The 22,089-nt window shown below is 38.5% G+C and overlaps 1 protein-coding gene across 1 annotated transcript; it reads left to right on the top strand.

The window, feature by feature from the left end:
• Positions 1–11,386: 11,386 nt before the first annotated feature.
• On the top strand, positions 11,387–12,475 carry AGTR2 (angiotensin II receptor type 2; the record flags this gene model as incomplete). Its single annotated transcript, XM_082681395.1, has 1 exon — positions 11,387–12,475. The coding sequence occupies one exon, from the start codon at positions 11,387–11,389 to the stop codon at positions 12,473–12,475; it is 1,089 nt and encodes a 362-aa protein (XP_082537521.1).
• Positions 12,476–22,089: the final 9,614 nt, after the last annotated feature.

The raw sequence follows: 22,089 nt of genomic DNA, 5'->3' as shown, positions 1-22,089 counted from the left end.
ATTTTTGACGACCTTGAGTGCAGAATGTGCTTGGGGACTAGCTACATACCAAGGAAGCCAGTGTGACTGGAGTGGAGTAAACCAGCAGAAAGAGGTAGGAGCTGAGGTCTTAGAAGTAGTGGTGATGGTGATGTGTATGTGGGTTGGGAGGGGTGCAGATTATATCATGAGAGGCCTTGTAAACCATATTGAGAGAGGAGAAGCCACTGGAAACTTTTGAACAGAGGAGTGACATGATCTGACATTTATTTATATATTGTCTACACAAGCTGTGGCTTTCATTCCAAATTCTTCATTAGTCATTACTAGGCCACACTTTATTTCATTACTTTGTTTTAGAAGTCAAAGAGCATGACCAGAAACAGCTTAGGCAGTTTTAGATAATTATGAATAATGATAGTAATGAATGTTTAATAATAATAGTTATTAATTTTAAACATCATCATAGTAACAACAGCAAAAAATGTACATAAATGGTACCACTTAAGCGACTGCTCTGTGTATTCTACATATGTTATTTCACAGGATCCTCACAACTACCTGTAAGGAAGTGCTATTATTCTTCCCATGTTATGAATCATTTAATCTCCAGAAAACATTTTATTTCTGCTGTCTGCTATCTTACACAAAACTACATTTATCTTGTTTTGGTATAAAATGACAACACAGAGTAATATAGTGCACAACTTATTTGACTTGCTTCTGAGAAGTAATAACAGTAGTTTAATCAAAATGGCAAATATTAATTGAATATACTATATTCCAGGCACCATACTAAATGCTATATACATTAATTCGTTTAATACTTACAATAACCCAGACAAGGAAACTGGAACTCAGAGATGCGAAGTAAGTTATCCAAGGTTACACAGCTAACAAATGGTAGAACAGGGACCAAACCTAGGTCCATCTTACTCCAGGGCTTGTGTTTTTAACTACTGTGCTATATGAATAAATGTGGGTGAAAATAGATTGATGCGTTCAAAATCTTCTAAAGTGTATTTGGTGTAACATATTTCAAAACACTCTTTATCCAATTTGTTTTTAATCTTTGAACATAGAGTCATCAGCAGTTGGATGCTTAGGTCCATTTGGAATTATTTTATAAACCTAAAGCACAACTGTACTGTTTCTTCTAGATTAGCCTCTGTGACAATCAGTCACATTATTACTTTGATCTGTCCACATGATCCATATGTTGTTTATCTAACCATTTGAACTGTCTGGTCCTTGAGACCAGTGGTGGCCATGGCGTGCCTATCACTTTGAATATGTAACGTGGAAAAATACGTTTGTCATTTCAGTCTGTCCAACAGAAGTTAAAAAATAGTAACAAGGACAAAATGCTAAGATGAATTGCTGAAAAATGAGAGAGGAAGAGGAAGGGCAATGAGAAGAAAGGGGCTGGCAGAGAGAGAGAGAGAGTCAGAGAGATTGGACTCTGTCAATGACAAGTGGCAATATAGTAGCAGCATCAGTCTCCCAATAGCCACCAGTCTACTGTGGATTCTGAAAGATTCTGCTTTCACTCCCCTCTCCTAGTAGAAAACACTCCAGAGAATGGGTGAACCTCATTACTTTTCCTCCTTGCTCATCTCCTTATCCTAAGAACTCCCCCTAAGGCTTTTCCATATTCACAAAGTCAGAAAGAGAAAAAATTGTTACGAAAAGTTGATTCTTTGAAATAAATTAGACTGGAAGCTCCTGGAAACCAGGGGGCAAGTTTTATTTATCTCTGTAGTTCCAGTACTTGGCCCAAGGCCTGGTACATGCTAGGCCTTGAAAAAATGTTTGCTGAAAGAATGAGTGCTTTAATGAAGCTCAGGCTATAAAATTGTTGTGGATAATGTCAACAGTATCCTACATGAGCACTCAAACGTTTAGTATTATAAAATATTGAATCCAACTTTTCCAGTACTGACCATATTTGGCCCAATTGGCTGGTGAAGGAGATAATCCTTTCATTCCTTCATTCTCCATGTGCTTCCTTCCCAGAGAGAGGAGGACCATTCTCCTCTCTAGCTTCCACGCTTGAACCCCCAAACAAGCACAGGACTGCTGTAATTAACCTACTGGCCCAAATCAGTTCATTATTCTCAAAGATTTACTTTTTAACAGCTGAAGCAATGAACTTGTATCCTCCTCACCTGCCTCCTCTACTGTCCTTTCCTGCCTAGAGTTGGCTGTCTTGTGCAGTGGGAAGGCATTATTAGGTTAGCTCGCTCAGTATTTAATGGAGCTTGCATTTCTCTTTGACTCTATTAGTATCTTAGGATACTAAGTCTGTGTGTCTGCACGGCCTGGAACTTCTCAGAGTATTTGGCAAAATTTCAAGGGGAAAATTAGACATTTTTAGAAATTTACAATCTGATTATAAAAATTTATTTTGAAAGTGTAGGACAAGTTGTGTATGCATTGTTCTTTATTTTATATATTTATACAGTTTTAGATTTCTTTTAAAAGCTTTTCCAGTACTCTGAGGAGATTTGTACAGTCAATTAAATTATATAAACAAAGACCTAAACCGTTGCAACTCAAGCTCCTTTCATCTTAGTGACTTCATCTTAGCTACAGGAATTTACCTTTGAGTTAAGATTCTGAAAAGAAAAATCTTCCTTTTACAACATTTTGCCTCTGAGATTTGCCCTAAGTATATCATATTTACCAATTATTCTCTTTTGCTGAGCTATCCTGCTTTTAAAACATTTTTCTAATTGACTTTTACCCAGAGATTCCCAGAATGCTTAAAAGTTCCACTTGAATTGGGGAAATTAATTCACATTGTACCTCATATTTAACAGAATGGTACATGAGAAATAATGGCTGGGGTTTGAGCATCAGTTCTATAATTTACTAGCTGTTTGACCTTGGGCAAGTTATTTAACCTCTTTGTACTTCAGTCTCCAAATTTCTCCTCATTTAGAAAACGAGGATGATCACAGTCTCTCGGGATCACTGAGAAGTGCACGTGAAATGTGTGTCTGGTACCCAGCACAGTGCCTGGTGCCCTCTGCTGTACTCTACTCACGTTCTTTAATGTCAGCACCTCCCTAACAACCCCAGGGGACTTCATGTCTGGGGAAATGAAAAGTGACTTCTCTTCATAAAAAGGTTGGGGACCTTCAGATGGAATCAACCTTGGAGGCTATTTACATGACATTTATTTTTTGCATTAACGCCAAACCTTCTGACTGGGAGTTCAGTACAAATAACTCACCAAGAATGTATACAGTTGAGGGGAAGTAGACTTACACTAACAGTACTAAATGTTCACTGAACATGCCACTGAAAATAACTAAAGCACAATGAAAATAGTAATGCAATTTGTTCTTGAAGTTCATTCATTTACGTATTGATTTGTTATCTTTTTCTCTAGACAATGTGTTTTGGAATTTCTAGGCTACAGCTCACTTTTTTAAGCTCAACGTAAAAGGAGAATAAAAGCAGGGGAGGCGGGGAATGGGGAGCTACTGCTAATGGGTATCAGGTTTCTTTTAGAGGTGATGAAAATCTACTGGAATTATATAGTGGTGATAGTTGCACAACGTTGTGAATATACTAAAAACCACTGAATTGTATGTTTTAAAAGGGTAAATTTTATGGTATGTGAGTTATGTCTCAATTTTTAAAAATAAATAGAAGCTGAATAATTTCAATTGTGTGACATATAAAATAGGACCAGTATAAAACATGGGTGTTAATACTGAAATAATGTGCAATAATATAATCGTAAAGAATTCTATCAACTTCTAGATATCTGAAAATGAACTAGTGTCTTGGGGGATACATTGAAAATTATTTACAATAAAAATTCTGCTTTCAGTTATAGATTTTACAAATCTGTGTTGAACACCATGAATCCAAATATCTGCAGGATAAATGTCTAAAAGCTCAAGGAGTCTCAGAATTCCCAGTGATAAGTCTCCTGTTTTCACTTCCTTGGAATTAAGACCCCAGAATCCTCCCAGAACCCCACCCCCAAACTTCCTGTCATCTTCCTCTATCTTCTAATCTTAAATCATTTTATACCCCAAAAGCAAAATATGCCCAAAGTTGTACATCATTTTGTTGTTTTTCTGTTTTTTTAGGGGCCTGAGGAAGAGGTTGGGGCAAATGAGCCCCTCAAACAAAGCCAAATAACCATCTGTTTTTATTATTCTCTGTGAACTGATGGCCAGTTTTGGAGAGATGCTATCCCCCCCTTTCCCTCTATCTTTGTTGTAGACACAGAGAGTGGGGCATTGCTTCCCCTCCCCCAACCCTTGCCCATCCTCCAACTTTGTTTGTCTAATTAATCAAACAAGAGCTTTAATGTCTTCTAGGCTGCCTGGAGCAGGGACATGACTATAGCTTCATCAGTAATAGTAATATTTAAAATAATGTATCGATAGAATTGGATGGCTACCAGAAATTAGGGTTCAGAGAGGCAAAGTCAGCAGAGAGAATGGTTTGGGGGAATCATCAATCTGGCTTTGAGAATGATAATCCCTGCTATAGAATTTCCCAGAGCTGAAGTGAAATATTCTCCCAGTTACCAGCTTTCCTGGTCTGATTTGCCTAGTCACCAAGCCAGATTTCCCCCCTTTATTGATATTGTGAAGGAGATAGGGTGCTTTAGATAAAGAATACAGCTTTATGGTCATTGCAAAACAGTATATCCTTATTATAAATGAATACATTAGCAGTCAAGGTGGTACATCAGTTTTGTAAGAATTTTGTTGGCACAAGTTTATTGCTGAAAACCTGGGTATCCTGAGAAAATTCAGTCTCTGGACCTCAAGCCTGAGGACCAAACCCTAGACTTAATGATTTGTTGATCCACTGCCCTATGAGAGATCCAACCTGAACACATATCCCTCAAAACATCCTCATTACCTAACAGTGATATTTAAAGCTTGATAATACAACTGGTTAGTTTGTTCAATTTAATTAACTGGCCATTTTGGATAATTTAATCAAACTAATCGTAGGAGAAAAAAAATTACCCACTTAGGTTCAGTGGCTGGGACTGCAAAATTCACTTATAAAAGACAGATTAAGTAGAAAAAAAACAGTTTATGAACATACACATTCTGCGTTTGGGTGGGAGAACTCAGTCATGAGTAACTCAAAGGGGTGGTCAGAACTTGGGCTTATATAGCATCTTAATAAAAGAACAATTAAATTGTAGAGAACTGACAAGACAAAGGAAAGGGGGTTTACATTTTTAGTGGCAAACTGTGGGAATGTAAGATGCTACGGAAAAAACCCAAATGAACTTTTTGGCCAACCCAATACAGTTGAACCTTGAACAACATGGGTTTGAAAGGCAAGGGTCCAGTTACATGCAGATTTTTTTCAATAAATTCTTCCTACAGTATATAATCCCCTGTTGGTTGAATCTGCCGACTTGCAACTGTGGGTAAGGAGGACCCATTGTAAAGTTACACATGGGTTTCCAATTCCCCCGGGGGTTGATGCCCCAAAACCCCTGCCTTGTTCAAGGGTCAACTGTATATGGGGGAAATGAATGGAAGATAAAGATTATTTAGTAAGACTTGTTATGTAGATTCTTCCTGGTGTCCACCTCTGGGCCGATAGAGTCTAAAGTTTTCTCCTATTCATTAAGAATTCTGTCCTTCTTGGTAAAGGAAAGGGAGACATGTTTACAAATTTATGTCCTGCTTTTAGGCAAATAGGGGGAAGGCAGAGAGCTTTTCTTGTATCTGCTTCTTCTCAATCTTCTTTAGCTCAAAATAATCCTTATGCCAAAGTGGCATACTTGGGAGTGGCATATTGTGATACCCTACGTAATCAATTTAGTCAGATAAATAGGAGAAAATGTCATGTCAGTTAGCTGATATTTTGAATATGAGTCAAAAATATAGACTATTTTTAATTGTTTATCTTTCCAACAGTTGGGTTACATATATTGAGATGCTATTTGGTAGAACTAGGGTGCCTTTTGTGAGATCCTGCTCTGAACACGATGCTCAGGCCTGTAAATGCCTTTGGGGTAAAGGGAAATTGGAACTCTTCCTCCTCCTTATGTTTTTGGGACCAGATTCAGCTGGAAGCAACCGGTCTCAGGAATGTACTGAGTCAGACATCCATTCATTTCACTGCATGGATTCCACTTGTTAACTGATTTAATAGTCCTCTCACTCACTCTCTATGTGATGCCTAGGCACTCAGTTAATTTGATACAAACAATCACTCATATTGGCCATTTGACTGAATTTTTAGGCTGGTTTCTACAAAATGGTCAATTTAATTGTTATTTCTGATTAGAAGTCCTTATTGTTTTTTCTCACTTGTTTTCATCCTGACATTCTTGTTCTCATTGTATTGGAAATTAAGTGAGACACAAAAATAATCTGCAAGGACATATCAACAAGGCAATCCTCTTCACTCTCCTCCTTTCAGGGACCCCCAGGTTTGGAAAAGTCCAGTGGCAATTCAAGTAAGGCTTCCCTATGGTAACTGAATTGAAAAAAGATTAGTGTTAAGTATGTATGTGGGTAATGGGGGGTGGTGGTGGTACGTGTGTGTGTGTGTGTGTGTGTGTGTGTGTGTGTGTGTTGAAGTTGGGAAGAGTGGAAATGCTACTGTTCTGGACAGGAACTCAGAGAGGTGACTGAAAAACAAACTAAAAAGGAAGGCCGATATACATTTAATCATTTCATGATCTGCACCTCTAATCCTCACCTTTATAACTAGGGCATGTATATCCAGACTTTTGCATTTAATAGTTTCTTTTCTCCTTCAAAACCTCATCTGGGGACTTCCAGTGGTTAAGACTCCGAGCTTCCAATGCAGGGGGTGCGGGTTCAGGGAACTAAGATCCCACATGCCGGGCAGTGCAGCCAAAAAAAAAAAAAAAAAAAAACAGTGTGAGTCGGGGCAAGAGGGACAAATAAGATTTTTCCTGAGATTTTTAGCAGAGGAGAAATTCCTCTCAAGAGCATCTTTTTTTTTAAAACTTAGCGTTAAGTAATCTCACAATAAATAAAAGGTATTCACTAGAAAAAAATTAATTCAATATGATTTACCATTGTTTACTTCTGCTAGCCAAGCTGCACTTGTCCTGAAGAGCTGCATAATTTATTCAAATGACCTGGGGCTTTTAAAGTCAATCTTCCAGCAGAAAAATTACCCTCTGCCCCCAGGAGAGTGAATTTTTTTGAGTTGTACTGCTTCCCATGACTGACATTTATTTGATTCTAAAGTGTATTTACATTGTTGGCTCAACTTGGAGTTCTTTACTGAATCAATAATATGCTATATTTCTCACTTCAAGTGGTGTCAATATTCCTTTGCTTTTCCTTTTTTCTTGTTTTGCTTTTTTTCCCTTATTTCCCTGCAGTTACATAGTTTTTCTTCGACCGGTGAAAATTTTTACTCCTAAGATTATAAAGAAACAGAGTAAATGTCCTCTTAATCTTCTGGGAAATGTGTGCCTCTTTAAACTTTATTTACGTCAGAACTTACTGTAATGAAGGACAAAATCTCTAGACAAGGTCCCCTGCTCCTCGGGGGTGTTCAAGGCTAAGGCTCCCAGAGGCGAGCCTGCAGTTTGTTCTCAAAAGTTTATAGCTCACCTCCTGGCTATTTCTTTAAAAGGGGCATGAGAGGGGGCTAGAAATAGAGCAGGGTGGGAATCTGACCCATCGTGACCACTCAGGAGGCTCTGGCCTGGAAAATTCCCCTGTACGTGGTAAAAACAAACATTCAAAATAGAGGGAGAAACCAGGCTTAAACAAAGAGTGAAACCAGTTCCCATTTCAACTCTCCTGCCGATAACCATATGTGCCCGCTCATTTGTTTCCCAAACATCAGTTTTCCATCATTTGGACAGAGTCTCAACCTGAATCTGTCCAGAGCATAGGAAGCAAATATTTTGAGATTTCATAAAATGCTGTGTCTGTATATTAGGAGCATTTGCTTAATGTTCAGTCTACCGAAAGAAACAGTGAAATGGTATTGTGCAAACCTTTGAATCCTACTATATTTTTCAGGCAATGGTGACCTCTTCTTGCTGGTCTCATCTGCCTGTGCACTACAGGATTGACTTCAAGATGAACGGAGAAACAGACAAATGTCAAAAGCCATCTGTTTTGTATCATGTCATTTGTAATTGTGTCTTCCGTCACCCACCCTCCCTTCTTTGTTGCGCTCCTTCTGCCAGACCGTTACTTAGGTCCCCAGCTACTTCCTGAGAGCCTGCCTGCCCTCGTCCTCCACCTGCAGCCTGCAGCCTGCAGCCCGGGTAGGTGCACTCTTACTGCTCTCAGAAAAATATGATCAGTAGAAATAACTGGAATCCTTTATACCCATGTAAGTGTCCTGGGTTCTCTGATTTTCTGTACTCACTGTAGTAAACTAGTCACACATTTCACCTACCTGTGGTCTCCATTTGGGGAATAAAATGAAGAAGAATATTTTCTACCACATAACAATCTTCAAACTCTTTCTCCCTTCTTTAATGCTCTGTAACAGCTTATGAATGGTCAGCAGGGACTTTTTGTAAATGTTGCATGTTTTCTCTTTGCTAGGACAAAGGGTGAGATTAAAGGACCAGCTAATGCTCCCTCCTGTAGTGTGGAGGTTAAGAGCGTCAGCTCTGACTTTAGAGTGCCTTAGTTTGAATTCCAATGTTCTCATTTAATAGCTATGTGACTTCAGAAAAGTTACTTAAGCTCTGTGAGCCCTAGTTTCCTGATTTTTAAAATGGAGGTAATATTAATAGCCTATAATAGCAACTACCATGTACTAGGCACGGTTTTAAGCACTTTAAGTATATAAGCTCATTTAATTTTCATAACTCCATGATGCAGGTAATTAACATCATCCCCATTTCTCAGATGAGAAAACTAAGACATGAAGAAGGAAAGTAACTTGGCCACGATCATGGAATTAGCAAGTGGTATAGCTGAGCTTGTGAACCAGGCAATTGGAACCCAGAGGCCATGTCCATACCAGTGTGCTATATTGCCCCTCCATTAAAGTATCGAGCAAAAAGCACTTGGCACGGTATTTGGCACATGGCGTTTATTGTCAGCTGGTATTATCACTTCTTATCACTTCTTATGTACTTAACTTTCTTCTTTTTGTCACTCCTGCTTCTACTAGAGTTATTGTGTGAGGCTAATCACCCCCACTCCCACAAAAAGAAAAACAACAGTGATCTAGGCTGCAGTAGCTGCCTAATCCTTCTCACCCTGTGTGCTTTGTACTTAAACCGCAAATATGACAGGGACCCATGAAAGGAGATGCTACATGTTAATACTTCTTTTAGAAGACATGAGAATTATATCCCTACTATCACCACCTCTCCAGCAACAAGCCAACAAAAATTGCTTAAAGCAAGGGAGAAATTTTAGACTTCAAGTGAAGTTGCTGCTGTTCTTTAATAAGCAGGGGTAAATTTTTCAAAAATTAATGAAGGTTGCAAAAGATGCTGATGGACAAAGATTCTACTACTAGAATAAATTCCCTAGTCTCCACTCCTTAACTCATTTTAGAATGCCAGTATCAGGGTAAAAGAAAGAGAAAATTCTGCAAATAATTATATTCTTCTTTTAAAGTAAGCCACTGACTTCAAAATTCTCTAACACATTTGTGGAAACTTCATTTTTTTGTTTGAGATTTATTTGAATGAGCTGTTATGATTGGAGACAGTGAGAATTTCAGATTAATGTTTTGCAGCCAAAAAAAAAAAAAACTCTGGAAAACTGGCAAGTGTTCATAAGTCAGCCCTAGAATTATGTAGGTTGAAGGCTCCCAGTGGACAGACCGAACATATAAGAAGGAAACCAGAGATCTGGTGCTATTACGTCCCCGAGTCTAAGGGAACGAATAAGCACAGAATTAAAAGCATTTTCAGCCTGAATTTTTAAGGTAGGTCTGCACAATTTATATATACTCTGTTTGGAAAGTAGAACATACATTAAATGAAAATATTTTTTATGGATGAACTTTTCCTTTTTCCTGTATTTTAACACTATTTTGCAAAACTCCTAAATTATTTAACTGCTGTTTCTCTTACAGGGGTGCACTTAGGAACTAGGCAAGCTGATTTATGATAACTAAGCTTTAAACTCCAACAACCAGTAAGTCTTCAAGTGGGTTTATTTTAGATTCTTTCATGTTAATTTGTTAGGTCAAGATTACGAAAGAATAAGCTTTAGACAAAAATTGTAAGTTTGCTGTTTATTAGGAGATTCTTTGCTGATTACATTTTCACTGAGTAGTTTATTTATCTGTGTTTTGAAACTATCTAAAGGAATAGCTGTTCCTTTACTGTGTTTATCTTCAGCTAATTTTCTTTTGTTTTAAAATAAAGTTGCTACTAAAACTAACAGTATCACAAAACCCTGAATATTGATCATAACATTTGAGAGCCAAGTAGCACTATTACTACTTAGTTGTGTTAAACTAAAATAGCAAAGGAAAAAATGATACAATTATATCATGATTAATCATTGATATTCAATTCTTATTTCATTGAGCAATATAACTTTTTCTATTTGACCCTAAATCAGATTTGGCTATTTTTTTCTTTTTCTTTTCCTAATTGCAAAAGAAAATAGATTTTCTTTTAAATGGATTAAACTTAAGTATCTATATGTAAAAGTAATAGTCTCTATTAAAATGTGATGGGGGCTTTTAAAAATATGCACATATTCCATATCTACCTCGTAATTATATTATTATTGTGAAAACAATGGAAAAGTAGAACTAAAGGAATTATTTTTAATCAGCAAAAACCAACCATAATCCCCCATCCCAATATGTTCCTTTTTGCATATTCTCTTTCAATCTTTTGTACACTTACTTATTTTTTCCATAGTTTATGTTACTTATATTTTCCATTGCTGGAATGATTTGTATATAATTAGTTACTTGAATAAGGCATTTCTCTACGCAATAGCAGGCAGCAGTGTGGTTTCTAGAAAGTATATAGAGTGAGATATGTGCTCAAGTGTTTTTGAAATGCTAACTTGTCTTATTTCTTAGTTCCTTCTTGTTTCACGCGTTTCCTATTCTGGCTAACCTTTTGAAATATTAATTTTCTTTAAACCTTTTCACAACATAATAGAAAAGATGGGCAAAATGTAGTTTTGTTCAGAATTTTCAGTCTTGATGCTTCTTGGTATTATTGAGAAAACTCTCTTTTCTTCTTCAAGAAGTAAAATCCATTCTTATTTCATAAGGCATGCTTCCGTTTCCCAATATTGTCTATAACCAGCCACCATTTTTTGCTTTCAACAAACTTTTAAAATGCTAATGACGTGATGATGTCCTAAATTCTGTATGTGCTCTGAGAGGTTTTTGTTGGGTTTTTTTGTTGTTTTTTTTTCCCCAGAAGGTGTAAGAATTAGGAGCTGCTGACATTTCAGTCAATATGAAGGACAACTTCACCCTTGCCACCATCAGCAAAAACATTACCAGCAGTCTTCACGTCGGACTTGTGAACATTTCTGGCAATGAGTCTACCTTTAACTGCTCCCATAAGCCATCAGATAAGCATTTAGATGCAATTCCTATTCTCTACTACATTATTTTTGTGGTTGGATTTCTTGTCAATACTATCGTGGTTACACTGTTTTGTTGTCAAAAGGGTCCTAAAAAGGTTTCCAGCATTTACATCTTCAACCTGGCTGTGGCTGACTTACTGCTTTTGGCTACTCTTCCTCTCTGGGCAACCTATTATTCTTACAGATATGACTGGCTCTTTGGACCTGTAATGTGTAAAGTTTTTGGTTCTTTCCTGACCCTGAACATGTTTGCAAGCATTTTTTTTATCACGTGCATGAGTGTTGATAGGTACCAATCTGTCATCTACCCCTTTCTGTCTCAAAGAAGAAATCCCTGGCAAGCATCTTATATAGTTCCACTTGTTTGGTGTATGGCCTGTCTGTCCTCATTGCCAACATTTTACTTCCGAGATGTCAGAACAATTGAATATTTAGGAGTGAATGCTTGCATTATGGCTTTCCCACCTGAGAAGTATGCCCAATGGTCAGCTGGGATTGCCTTAATGAAAAATATCCTTGGTTTTATTATCCCTTTAATATTCATAGCAACATGCTATTTTGGAATCAGAAAACACCTACTGAAGACCAATAGCTATGGGAAGAACAGAATAACTCGTGACCAAGTCCTGAAGATGGCAGCTGCTGTTGTTCTGGCGTTCATCATCTGTTGGCTTCCCTTCCATGTTCTGACCTTCCTGGATGCTCTGGCCTGGATGGGTGTCATTAATAGCTGTGAAGTTATAGCAGTCATTGACCTGGCACTTCCTTTTGCCATCCTCCTGGGATTCACCAACAGCTGCATTAATCCCTTTTTGTATTGTTTTGTTGGAAACCGGTTCCAACAGAAGCTCCGCCGTGTGTTTAGGGTTCCGATTACTTGGCTCCAAGGCAAGAGAGAGAGTGTGTCATGCCGAAAAAGTAGTTCCCTTAGAGAAATGGAGACCTTTGTGTCTTAAACATGAGAGTGGAATGCATGTTATCAACATGGTTACTTGGTTTGAGATCTCCCTGAATTATCTTTTAACGGCTTTAGTAAAATAACAAGTTCTTCCCTTTCATGTAATCTTCTCTCACTCTTCTAGAACAGGAAACCAAATGTAACTCTAAGTTTTATCCTCCAGTGACTTTCAAGAATTGCCCACCTTTTTTTTTTTCTGGTCTATCTGTACTAGACTGTCACTGGGGAGATGTACCCAAAACTGAGAAGTAACTGGGAATTTATCTCCAATTATAATTAATAGGAAGTTATGAATGATGATCTGGAGTTTCAGATTTCTCCTTGAGATATGCTGGAGTTTTTATTGGTTCTTAGATCCATTTTCATCAAGCTTTCCTCTTGAACCAAGGCTGGTCTTTTAACTCACTGCACTATTTACAAGACATTACGCTAAAATCAATGAGCACTTCTAAGTGCAGTGTACTACAATAGATTGGTACCAGTTATTCAGGCTCTAGGCATATGCCTTCTACTTTATATTATAAATAATAATCCTTTTATATTTCGCTTGAGCATAAGTTTGTATTTAAGGTATAGCTACTTATTGAGTAGGGTTAGGAATATAGATTAGATCACATGTACTCCTACATTTTAGCTTTTATTTAGAGTTATAGGAAGTAAAATGTATAATAACATAGATTTGCAATAAACAAATATTTGTTCACTAAAGTCTGAATAAACACTTTTTAAACTTTCTATCTAACTACTGTTTGAAGGTTTCTATGTTCTCTGATAATTTTTTGAAAATAACTAAACAGTGTTTAGTGTATAAAATGTAAAGGTCATTTTTTACATCCTTGACCTTTGGGATGTGGTGCTTTGATATATAGGAAGTTGACTTGAGTTTTATTATTGATGCTTTGGTTCTGGGTTGCTTCCCAAAATATCTGGGTGGCTTATTTAACTCTTTACTTTGGAATAAACCCTTAATGGGCATAGGAAAAGATTATGTCAAAATGGAATTTTGACACCCAAGGAGGACAAAGAGATCCAGCAAATGACACGTTTGGTGTCACACAACAAACCTGTCAGGGCAATGCAATGTGGCTTTGAAAATATAGACCATGGGGTAGACTTAACCTATACCTATGGATACTGCTTGTTCCAGAATTTATAGAATTCTGCGGAACTCTTCTATACCAATCACTGGTCCATAGATCTCCTTTCAACACTATCAGAACTCCAAAGTTTGAGGAGTGCCTGAAACTGAGTGAGGTACCTAGAGTTAACTTAGAGTATTCATCTTAATTTTAGAAGTTAGAGATTTCATTCTGCACCAGCCCCATATTATATCAGGTTATCTAGGACCTTCCTAGACCAATACTGACCTCTGAGGTAGAAATAAAGTTACAGAAGCTTGGTGTCTTTGCCGGATTCCAGGGCTATAGATCCAAAAATACTCTGGCTCCACTTTCTGGGAAAGTCCTAATTTCATGTAATCTATTATTATCAATAAAAACAAATAGCTAAATGTATAAGCAAACATGACTTCATATTTTAAATAATTTTGTAAAACATCTCATTAAATAAAATCTTTAATTGGAAGATCATGTGTGCTTTACGTTTTTATTGTAACTACCTCCACTTATGGATTCTTACCTTCTCTTGTATCCTTACCTTCCTTACAGTCCCCACTGATATTTCTTAGTTTCAGCCCCCATCATTCCTTATCTGGCTTCTTGCTATACTCTTCTAGTCTCCCGCTCTTGAGTCTTCAGCCATAAAACCTTATTAATTATGAAAGGAAAATCCAGATTTCTTGTTACAGTCTACAAGACCACCGGAAATCTGATTCTTCCCTGCCTCGCTGGCTTTTTTTCTCTTTGCCATCTCTCTCTTGCATTCTGTGTTCAAGCATCACAAAAGGACTTAAACTGCTTTTTTTCAAGCCTAATGCTCGCTCACACCTGTCTGCTTTGGCTCACATAACTCTCTCTTCCTGAACACCCCTCCAACCACCCCGCCCTCAGGGTCTCTCATTCAATTGACGAACACCTACTCAGCTTCCAACATTAGTTCATGTTAGTTCCTCTACCAGGATAACAATGATTATACTAATTATAATACAAACCTCCCTCCCCTGGGAGTTCCCTTAATGAAGAGAATTATTTCCCTAGTTCTTGGGATTTTAAGCCTGGCCTCCACTTCCTTAGGTGCCCAGTTTTGAGCCCTAAGTAATTCTCTGAGGCTTGGACTCCAGTGGTCTTTCCTGGGACTAAGAAGAAATGTCATTAAGAAGATGGTACACAAACATGTGAACTCTGATTGCAGGAGTATACAAAGGTATAAATGTCCTCTTTTTTCTTTGAAAATCTAAACTTCAGGTAAGTTTCTCAGATAGCAAATGAAACTGTATTCTTCTCATTTTGTTTGTATCATTTCCAGGTATTACCTAATCCCCTTTCCTTTCCATGGTTCCACCTTTATTCACCTCACCCACATAACGCCCAAGAACCACATAATAATAACAATAATAGCTACGATTCTGTGAGCACTATATGATATATACTACTGTAAGTATTTTATTATCCCATTTTATTCCCACAACGACTCAATTATTCTCATTTTACATATAAGGATACTGAGGCACAAGTGTGTCCCTATTCATCTTCATGTTTGCCTCTGACCAATGATCTGGGTAATCCTAATAGAGATATTTAGTAGTTTAAATGAATCTTAGGCTACCAAGCAGATATTTCAGAGACAGTCTTGCTCAGTCCTTCAACTTTCCCCCCAGACCACACTGCTTGTATGTCCCTGACCACGGCAATACTAGAGCACTGGACAGGTGGTATATTTGCACGTATGGAGAAAAAGAGAGGAGGCAAATTGATGAGGCTTTCCTCCTGGTTCTCCACTCCCCTTTTCTTGTGCTCCATGCTCTACAGAACTACATGAAGTAACCACTACTCCCTGCCCCCACTGCTGCCCCCTCTACCCCCATACACAAAGCAAGACTGACACCTCAAACTTTTCTTTTGAGGAACAAAACTGTTGACACAAATGCCAGCTTTGTGAAATAAGATTATACAGGATTACCAGAGAAATTCATCTCTCACAATTTGCAAAACATATATATTTTTATTATGGAAAGCCAAGTGTTAATTATTGTTACATTTTATATCCCTAAATTAGATCTGCTAAATAAAATGTTTGGGAAAAATCCCTTTTTTTTTCTGATCTTTTGAGGTCTGTAGCAAAATGAGAGGACAATCTAAAGGAAAGCACATTCTATTTTGACTTTTCTTTTTTTTTTATCCACAGGGATCTGAGAGTGGGAAACTGTTTGCTGGCCTGACATATCAACAAAAGAAAAATCCAAACTTGACAAGCTGAGTTAACCACATGAGGTGACTGAAGCAAGAATGGATTGAGATAATAAGGAAAATGTAGCACTTAATTATTTTGTTAACTCCTAGATGAATTACATCAACAATGATGATTCACATAAAATAACAGAAATCCATATGCTATCACAAAACATAATCACTTTTCCTGCAAAAAACCAGTGGCCTACAGCTGAGTTGAATAGCCTTCTAAACATTGACTCTCACTTGCACAAACATATCTACAAAGGGTTAACATCCTCAGAATGAGAAATCTTTCTTTTTGAAATTCTTTCTTCTAGGAAGAGAGCATTCTTTTTAAAATTAAAAATAATTTATATGTATTTCTTATTAAGAATCAATACTCTCTTGTTGAAAAACTTAACTGTATGGATAAAAATTAGCCACAGACATAATGACTGTTAGTTGCATGAGGTAAAATTATAAATATAAATATAGACATAGATAGGTAGATAGATAGATACTGTGTATACTGTGTGACTATATATATGGATACTATATATATATGTATATTATATATATATATATAAAATCTCTTTATCCATATCCATATTTCTTTCTCTTTTCATCTATTATCTAATGGATATACCCTTCATCATCCTGTGGTACATTTTTCTTAATATTTAAAATATTTTGATCCCAAACTCCCAACTGGTTTACTGGAAAATATTGTTTCTTCCCTTGTTGGGTCTTCCTTTCCTATGATAAGTCCCAAATCTTCAGGGCTTTAAACAATCCAAGAGATCAAACCCGGTTACTATTGCCCAGTGGGAGAAAATATTGGAAAATCTGATAAGACTTCTCGCCCACTTTCTGCTGCTGTTTTTGCTACATTATATATCAGTTGGTCCACATAAGAACAGATGGTTCAGACTGTTCCACACTGACTGGTACCAGTTCAGACTGGGACAGACTCCTGTACACATTAAGGAGTTTCCAAGTGATCTACACAAGCCATCTGATAGAGTGTAAGAGAAAGAAAAAGGAAGCTTCTTCTTCCAGTGTTACACTCACCTATATATGATGCATGCCACAGTAGACAAGGTCTCAAACACATCTTTATTTGTTTTCGCATCTTCATGGAGCCAGGAGGGATCAACAGAAATCCAGGAGGAGGAACATGCCATACCAGCGTAGGGGAGCAAAACTTGCCACCTCGAAATGTCTCTTTGGCATGCGGGTTATTTTGAGCTGAGAACAATCAAGGCCCAAAAAACTCAGAAACAAACTCTGACCTTCTCCCTAAATGCCTAAAGAATGTAGATATAGGACCTGTTCCAGGAAGGGAGATATTACCATAGATAATTATACTATGAACTAGGTGTGTAGACAGGGAGGAACCTAGCGAAGTCTGTTTGTTACAATTCCTCTCTGTCTCCCGCTGTCTCTGCCTGGCCTAGCATACATTTATTTACCAAACATTTGCTTTTCCATCTCCATATAAATTGACTTCCTTCCCTTTGAAGTCCCAAACCCCTATTCCTAACATCCCCTTTTGTCTCTAGTGAAGATGATATTTAAGGCGACGGCTTCAGCCATTTTGGCAAGTTACTCAGTTCTCCTGGGTCTCTCTCATATATACATGTTATTAAACTTTTGTTTGATTTTCTCATGTTAACCTACTCATGTCAATTTAATTCTTAGACCAGCCAAAAGAACCTAGAAGAGTAGAGAAAAATTTATTCCTCCCTGACACCAGGAACCAATCCTCTCCTTTCTTAAATGAAGCTCTCATATGCAGTTGAAGTCACAGTTCAAACTTCTTCTCAATAAAAATGAGTACCCCTGGTTGGCAGAGGGGGTGGGTAGTAAAACTGATGTTGCTTCTTAAACGATCACATTAGTAAGCGACACCTCAGGGCATAAGATATACTGCAAGCAAACTTTGAACTTCTTAGAAAAAGGGTCTAGTACTTGATTCCCTTCCTCTCAGAAGGCCCCTTTGCCAATTGCCTCTTCCCAAAAAATTCCCAAGGTCAATATACCAATACGTATGGGATACAGTTGGCACAGTTCCAATTGCCTGGAACCACCAGACCATTGCCAAGCCCTCAAATTTCCAGTTGTAGCCTTTTCTCTGAAAAATGGATCCCTACTTGCTCTACATTCATTACCACTGAAGTGATCATTCCTATAACAACAACAACAAATCCACTGCAGTGTTTCTTGATGTCTTAACAACTTGAAATATTTGTGGATAATAATTTGAAATGGTCTCATTGAGTATGCTATTATCTATTGTTATGAACTGAATTGTGTCTCCCAAAATTCACATGTTGAAGCCCCAACCCTGAATGTGATTATATTTGGAGTAGAGCTTTTAGGAAGTCATTAGGGTTAAATGAAGTCATAAGGATGGAGTTCTAATCTGATAGGACTGATGACGTTTTAAGAAGAGGAAGATCTGATGTTGCCGGACAAAGTGGGGAAAGCAAAAAATGAGCTCAGAGATTTGAATTCCCAGTTCAAGGGAAAATCAAATGCAGTACCTCTTCTGGCAATTGGTTAAATTACAATGCAAATTGAACTCCCAGTCTCACATGGTCTGTGGTTTAACATGAGGGCATTGATTGGGAAAGAATGACATCCTGTAAATTGGAATGGGGATGTGTGGGAAGACCCTGATGAAGCTGAGGACATTGAGCTCCTAAATTCTGACAAGTATTCTTTGCCAGTGGAAGAAGCCTCTCAACCCTCAGTGGTAGCAGCCTCTTTACCCGCATTTGAGGGGATTAATCCAGCATTACCTGAGGAAACTGTAATGGCTTCTCCTGAGGTAGTTGCCATGCAAAAGAATTCTGAGTCTCCTCAGGACCCACTCCATCACCAATCGTTGCTTCTAGTTCTGTAACTAGATTCAAGTTCCAGCAGGACTCTAAAAGTGAGACACAAACTGTGACCCATGGGGAGGTGCACTCTACTCCAAAAGAACTACTTGAGTTTTCTATCTTATGCAGACAGATGTCTGGAGAAAATGGGTAGGAATGGATATCAAAGGTGTGGGATAATGGTGGAAGGAATATAAAGTTGGATCAGCCCAAATTTATGGATACGTGATCGCTAATCAAAGATTCTGCATTTAATGTTACAGGTTGGAGAGTTAGAAAAGGCTCTGACAGTTTGGTTGGTTGGCTAAAACGTGGACCAAAAGGCAGACCAAAGTGAGCAAGTTAGAAATGCTGGACCTACCTTGGTCTAATGTAGAGGAAGGGATTCAAAGGTTTAGAGAAATAGGTATTTTAAAGTGGATTTGTCATTTTAGATCTACTCACCCACCCTGCGAGGGTACAGAAGAGATACCTTCTACCAATACAATAAGATATAAATTTGTGACCTGAACCCTGACATCCTTGAAGAACTCTGTGCTTACTCTTCTCTTTAGGCCAGAACATACAGTGGGAACTGCATTTTTCAGTTGGGAAACCTAAATGCAATGGGAGTAATTGAATTCTGGGGTGGCAGGGACCAAGTGGCAGCACTCAACTGCCAAAGGCAAGGTGAGTATTGTTACCACAATGGACAGCATAGTCAAAGAAGGAGTCAGAATAGTCTGACTAGCATAGACCTGTGGCATTGTCTAGTTGATCATGGTGTTCCTAGAAGTGAAATAGATAGGAAAATTTCTTAATTCTTACTTAATCCATACAAGCAGGAAAGTTCTAGTTCAAGTGAACAAATGTCTAACCTGAATCATAAAATCAAAGAGCCATGCCCCTCCCAAATTAATTCATATTTTTGAGCCAGTTTACAGACCCAAAACGAAGGGAAGGCCATGATTCTTGAGGAAGGACCTCAGCACACTATGAAATATTTATACTGTTCATCTTTCTTCCAGCCTCTCATAAAAGTGTCTGTGGTCTTTTAGCAGGGTAACTGTGCATTTGGGAAAAGGAAATAATCAAACCTTTTGGGGACTACTAGACATTGACTCTAAACTGACACTAACTCCACAAGACCTAAAAGGTCACTGTGATCCACAGACAGAGGTCAGGTGATCAGTGGAGTTTTAGCTCCAGTCTGTCTCACAGTGAGCCCCCAAATTCATCACGTGATTATTCCTCCAGTTCCAAAATGCATAATTTGAATAGATATACTCAGCAGCCTCACATTGGTTCCCTGACCTGTAGTTCCCTTATGGTGTGAAAGACTAAGTCGAAGCAACGCCTCTACCTAGAAAAATAGTAAATGAAAAGCAACACTGCATTGCTGGAGGGGTTGCAGAGATTGGTGTTATGATCAAGGCCGTGAGATAAACAAGGGTGGTGATTCCTAATACCTCCCCATTCAACTCACATATTTGTCCTGTGCAGAACACAGATCGATTTTGGAGAATAAGAGTGGATTGTCGCAAGCCAAACCAGGAGCAGATTCCATTTGCAGCTGCTGTATCAGATATGGTTTCATTTCTCCAGCAAATAAACACATCCCCTAGTACCTGGTAGGAAGCTACTGATCTAGCAAATGCTTTTTTCTCTAGATCTTTTAGTAAAGAGTGACAGAAACAGTTTGCTTTCAGTTGGCAAGGCCAGCAATGCACCTTCATTGTCCTACCTCAGGAGTATATCAACTCTCCACCCTGTGCTATAATTTAGTTTGTAGACATCTTGAATGCCTTCTCATTCCACAAGATAGGTCCATTACATTGATGACATTATGCTAATTGGACTAGTAAGAAGTAGCAACTATTTTAGACTTATTTGTAAGAATTTTGCCCATCAGAGGGTAATAAATTCAACAAATTTCAGGGACTTTCTACTTCATTAAAATTTCTATGGGTCCAGTGGTGTGGGGTATGTAGAGATATCCCCTCTAAGGTGAAAGATAAGTTGTTGCATCTGACCCCTCCTACTACCAAAAAAGAGGCATAGTTTTTCGTAGGTGTCACTGGATTTTTGGAGGCAACATATCCCTCATTTGAGTGTGTTATCCTGGCCACCTAGTGAGTGACCCAAAAAGCTGCTAGTTTTGAGTAGGACCCAAAAATGAGAAGCCTCTGTGATAGGTCCAGGCCGTCAAGCAAATATGATCCAGCAGAATCAATAGTGCAGCAGGGACATTAGGACTTGTGAGCAAACCCTGCCACCGTCTGCGTTTATCTTCACCACTTTTGAGAAACAGCTCTTGGCCTGCTACTGGGACTTAGTAGAGACTGAACATTAACCATGGGCCACAAAGTTACCATGTAACCTGAGCTGCCCATCAGGAACTGGGTGTTATCTGACCCACCAAGCCATAAAATTGGGTGTGCATAACAGCATTCCATCATTCAAATGGAACTGTTATATACGTGATTGGGTCCAAGCAGGCCCTAAAGGCACAAGTAAGTTACATGAATAAGTGGACCAAACGCCATTAGTCCCCATTTTTGTTACCCAACTTTCTCTCTCCCAACCTGCACCTATAGCCTCATGGGGAGTTCACTATAATCAGCTGCTAGAGGAAGAGAAGATCTGGGCCTGATTTACAGATAGTTCTGCATGATATGCAGGTACCACCCCAAAGTGGACAACTGTAGCACTGCAACCCCTCTCTGGGACATTACTGAAGGGATAAAGGGAGATCTTCCCCTTGGGAAGAATTTCAAGCAGTATACACGGTGGTTCACTTTGTTTGGAAGAAAAAATTGCCAAATGTGAGATTATATACTGATTCATGGTCAGTTTGGCCAATGGTTTGGCTGGATGGTCAGAGACTTGGAAGAAACATGATTGGAAAATTGGTGACAAGGAAATTTGGGAAAGAGGTATGTGGATAGAACTCTTTGAATGGGGCAAAAATGTGAAAATATCTGTGTCCCATATGAATGTTCATCAAAAGATGACCACAGTAGAAGGGAATTTTAATAATCGAATGGATAGAACGATGCTTCCTGTGGATACCAGTCAACCTCTTTCCACAGCCACCCCTCTCATAGGGTTCATGAACAACGTAGTCATAGTGGCAGGAATAGAGGTTATTCATGGGCTCAGCAACATGGACTTTCACCCACCAAGGCCAACCTGGCTAAGGCTACTGCTGAATGCCCAATCTGCTAGCAGGAGAGACCAATGCTGAATTTTTTTTTTTTTTTGCAGTACATGGGCCTCTCACTGTTGTGGCCTCTCCCGTTGCGGAGCACAGGCTCCGGACGCGCAGGCTCAGAGGCCATGGCTCACGGGCCCAGCCGCTCCGTGGCATGTGGGATCTTCCCGGACCGGGGCACGAACCCATGTCCCCTGCATCGGCA

Source organism: Grampus griseus (genome assembly GCF_964374135.1).
Source record: "Grampus griseus genome assembly, chromosome: X".
NCBI classification, from domain to species: Eukaryota; Metazoa; Chordata; class Mammalia; order Artiodactyla; family Delphinidae; genus Grampus; species Grampus griseus.
The sequence above is the reverse complement of the archived record's forward strand: the minus strand, read 5'-3'. Positions and strand labels throughout refer to the sequence as shown.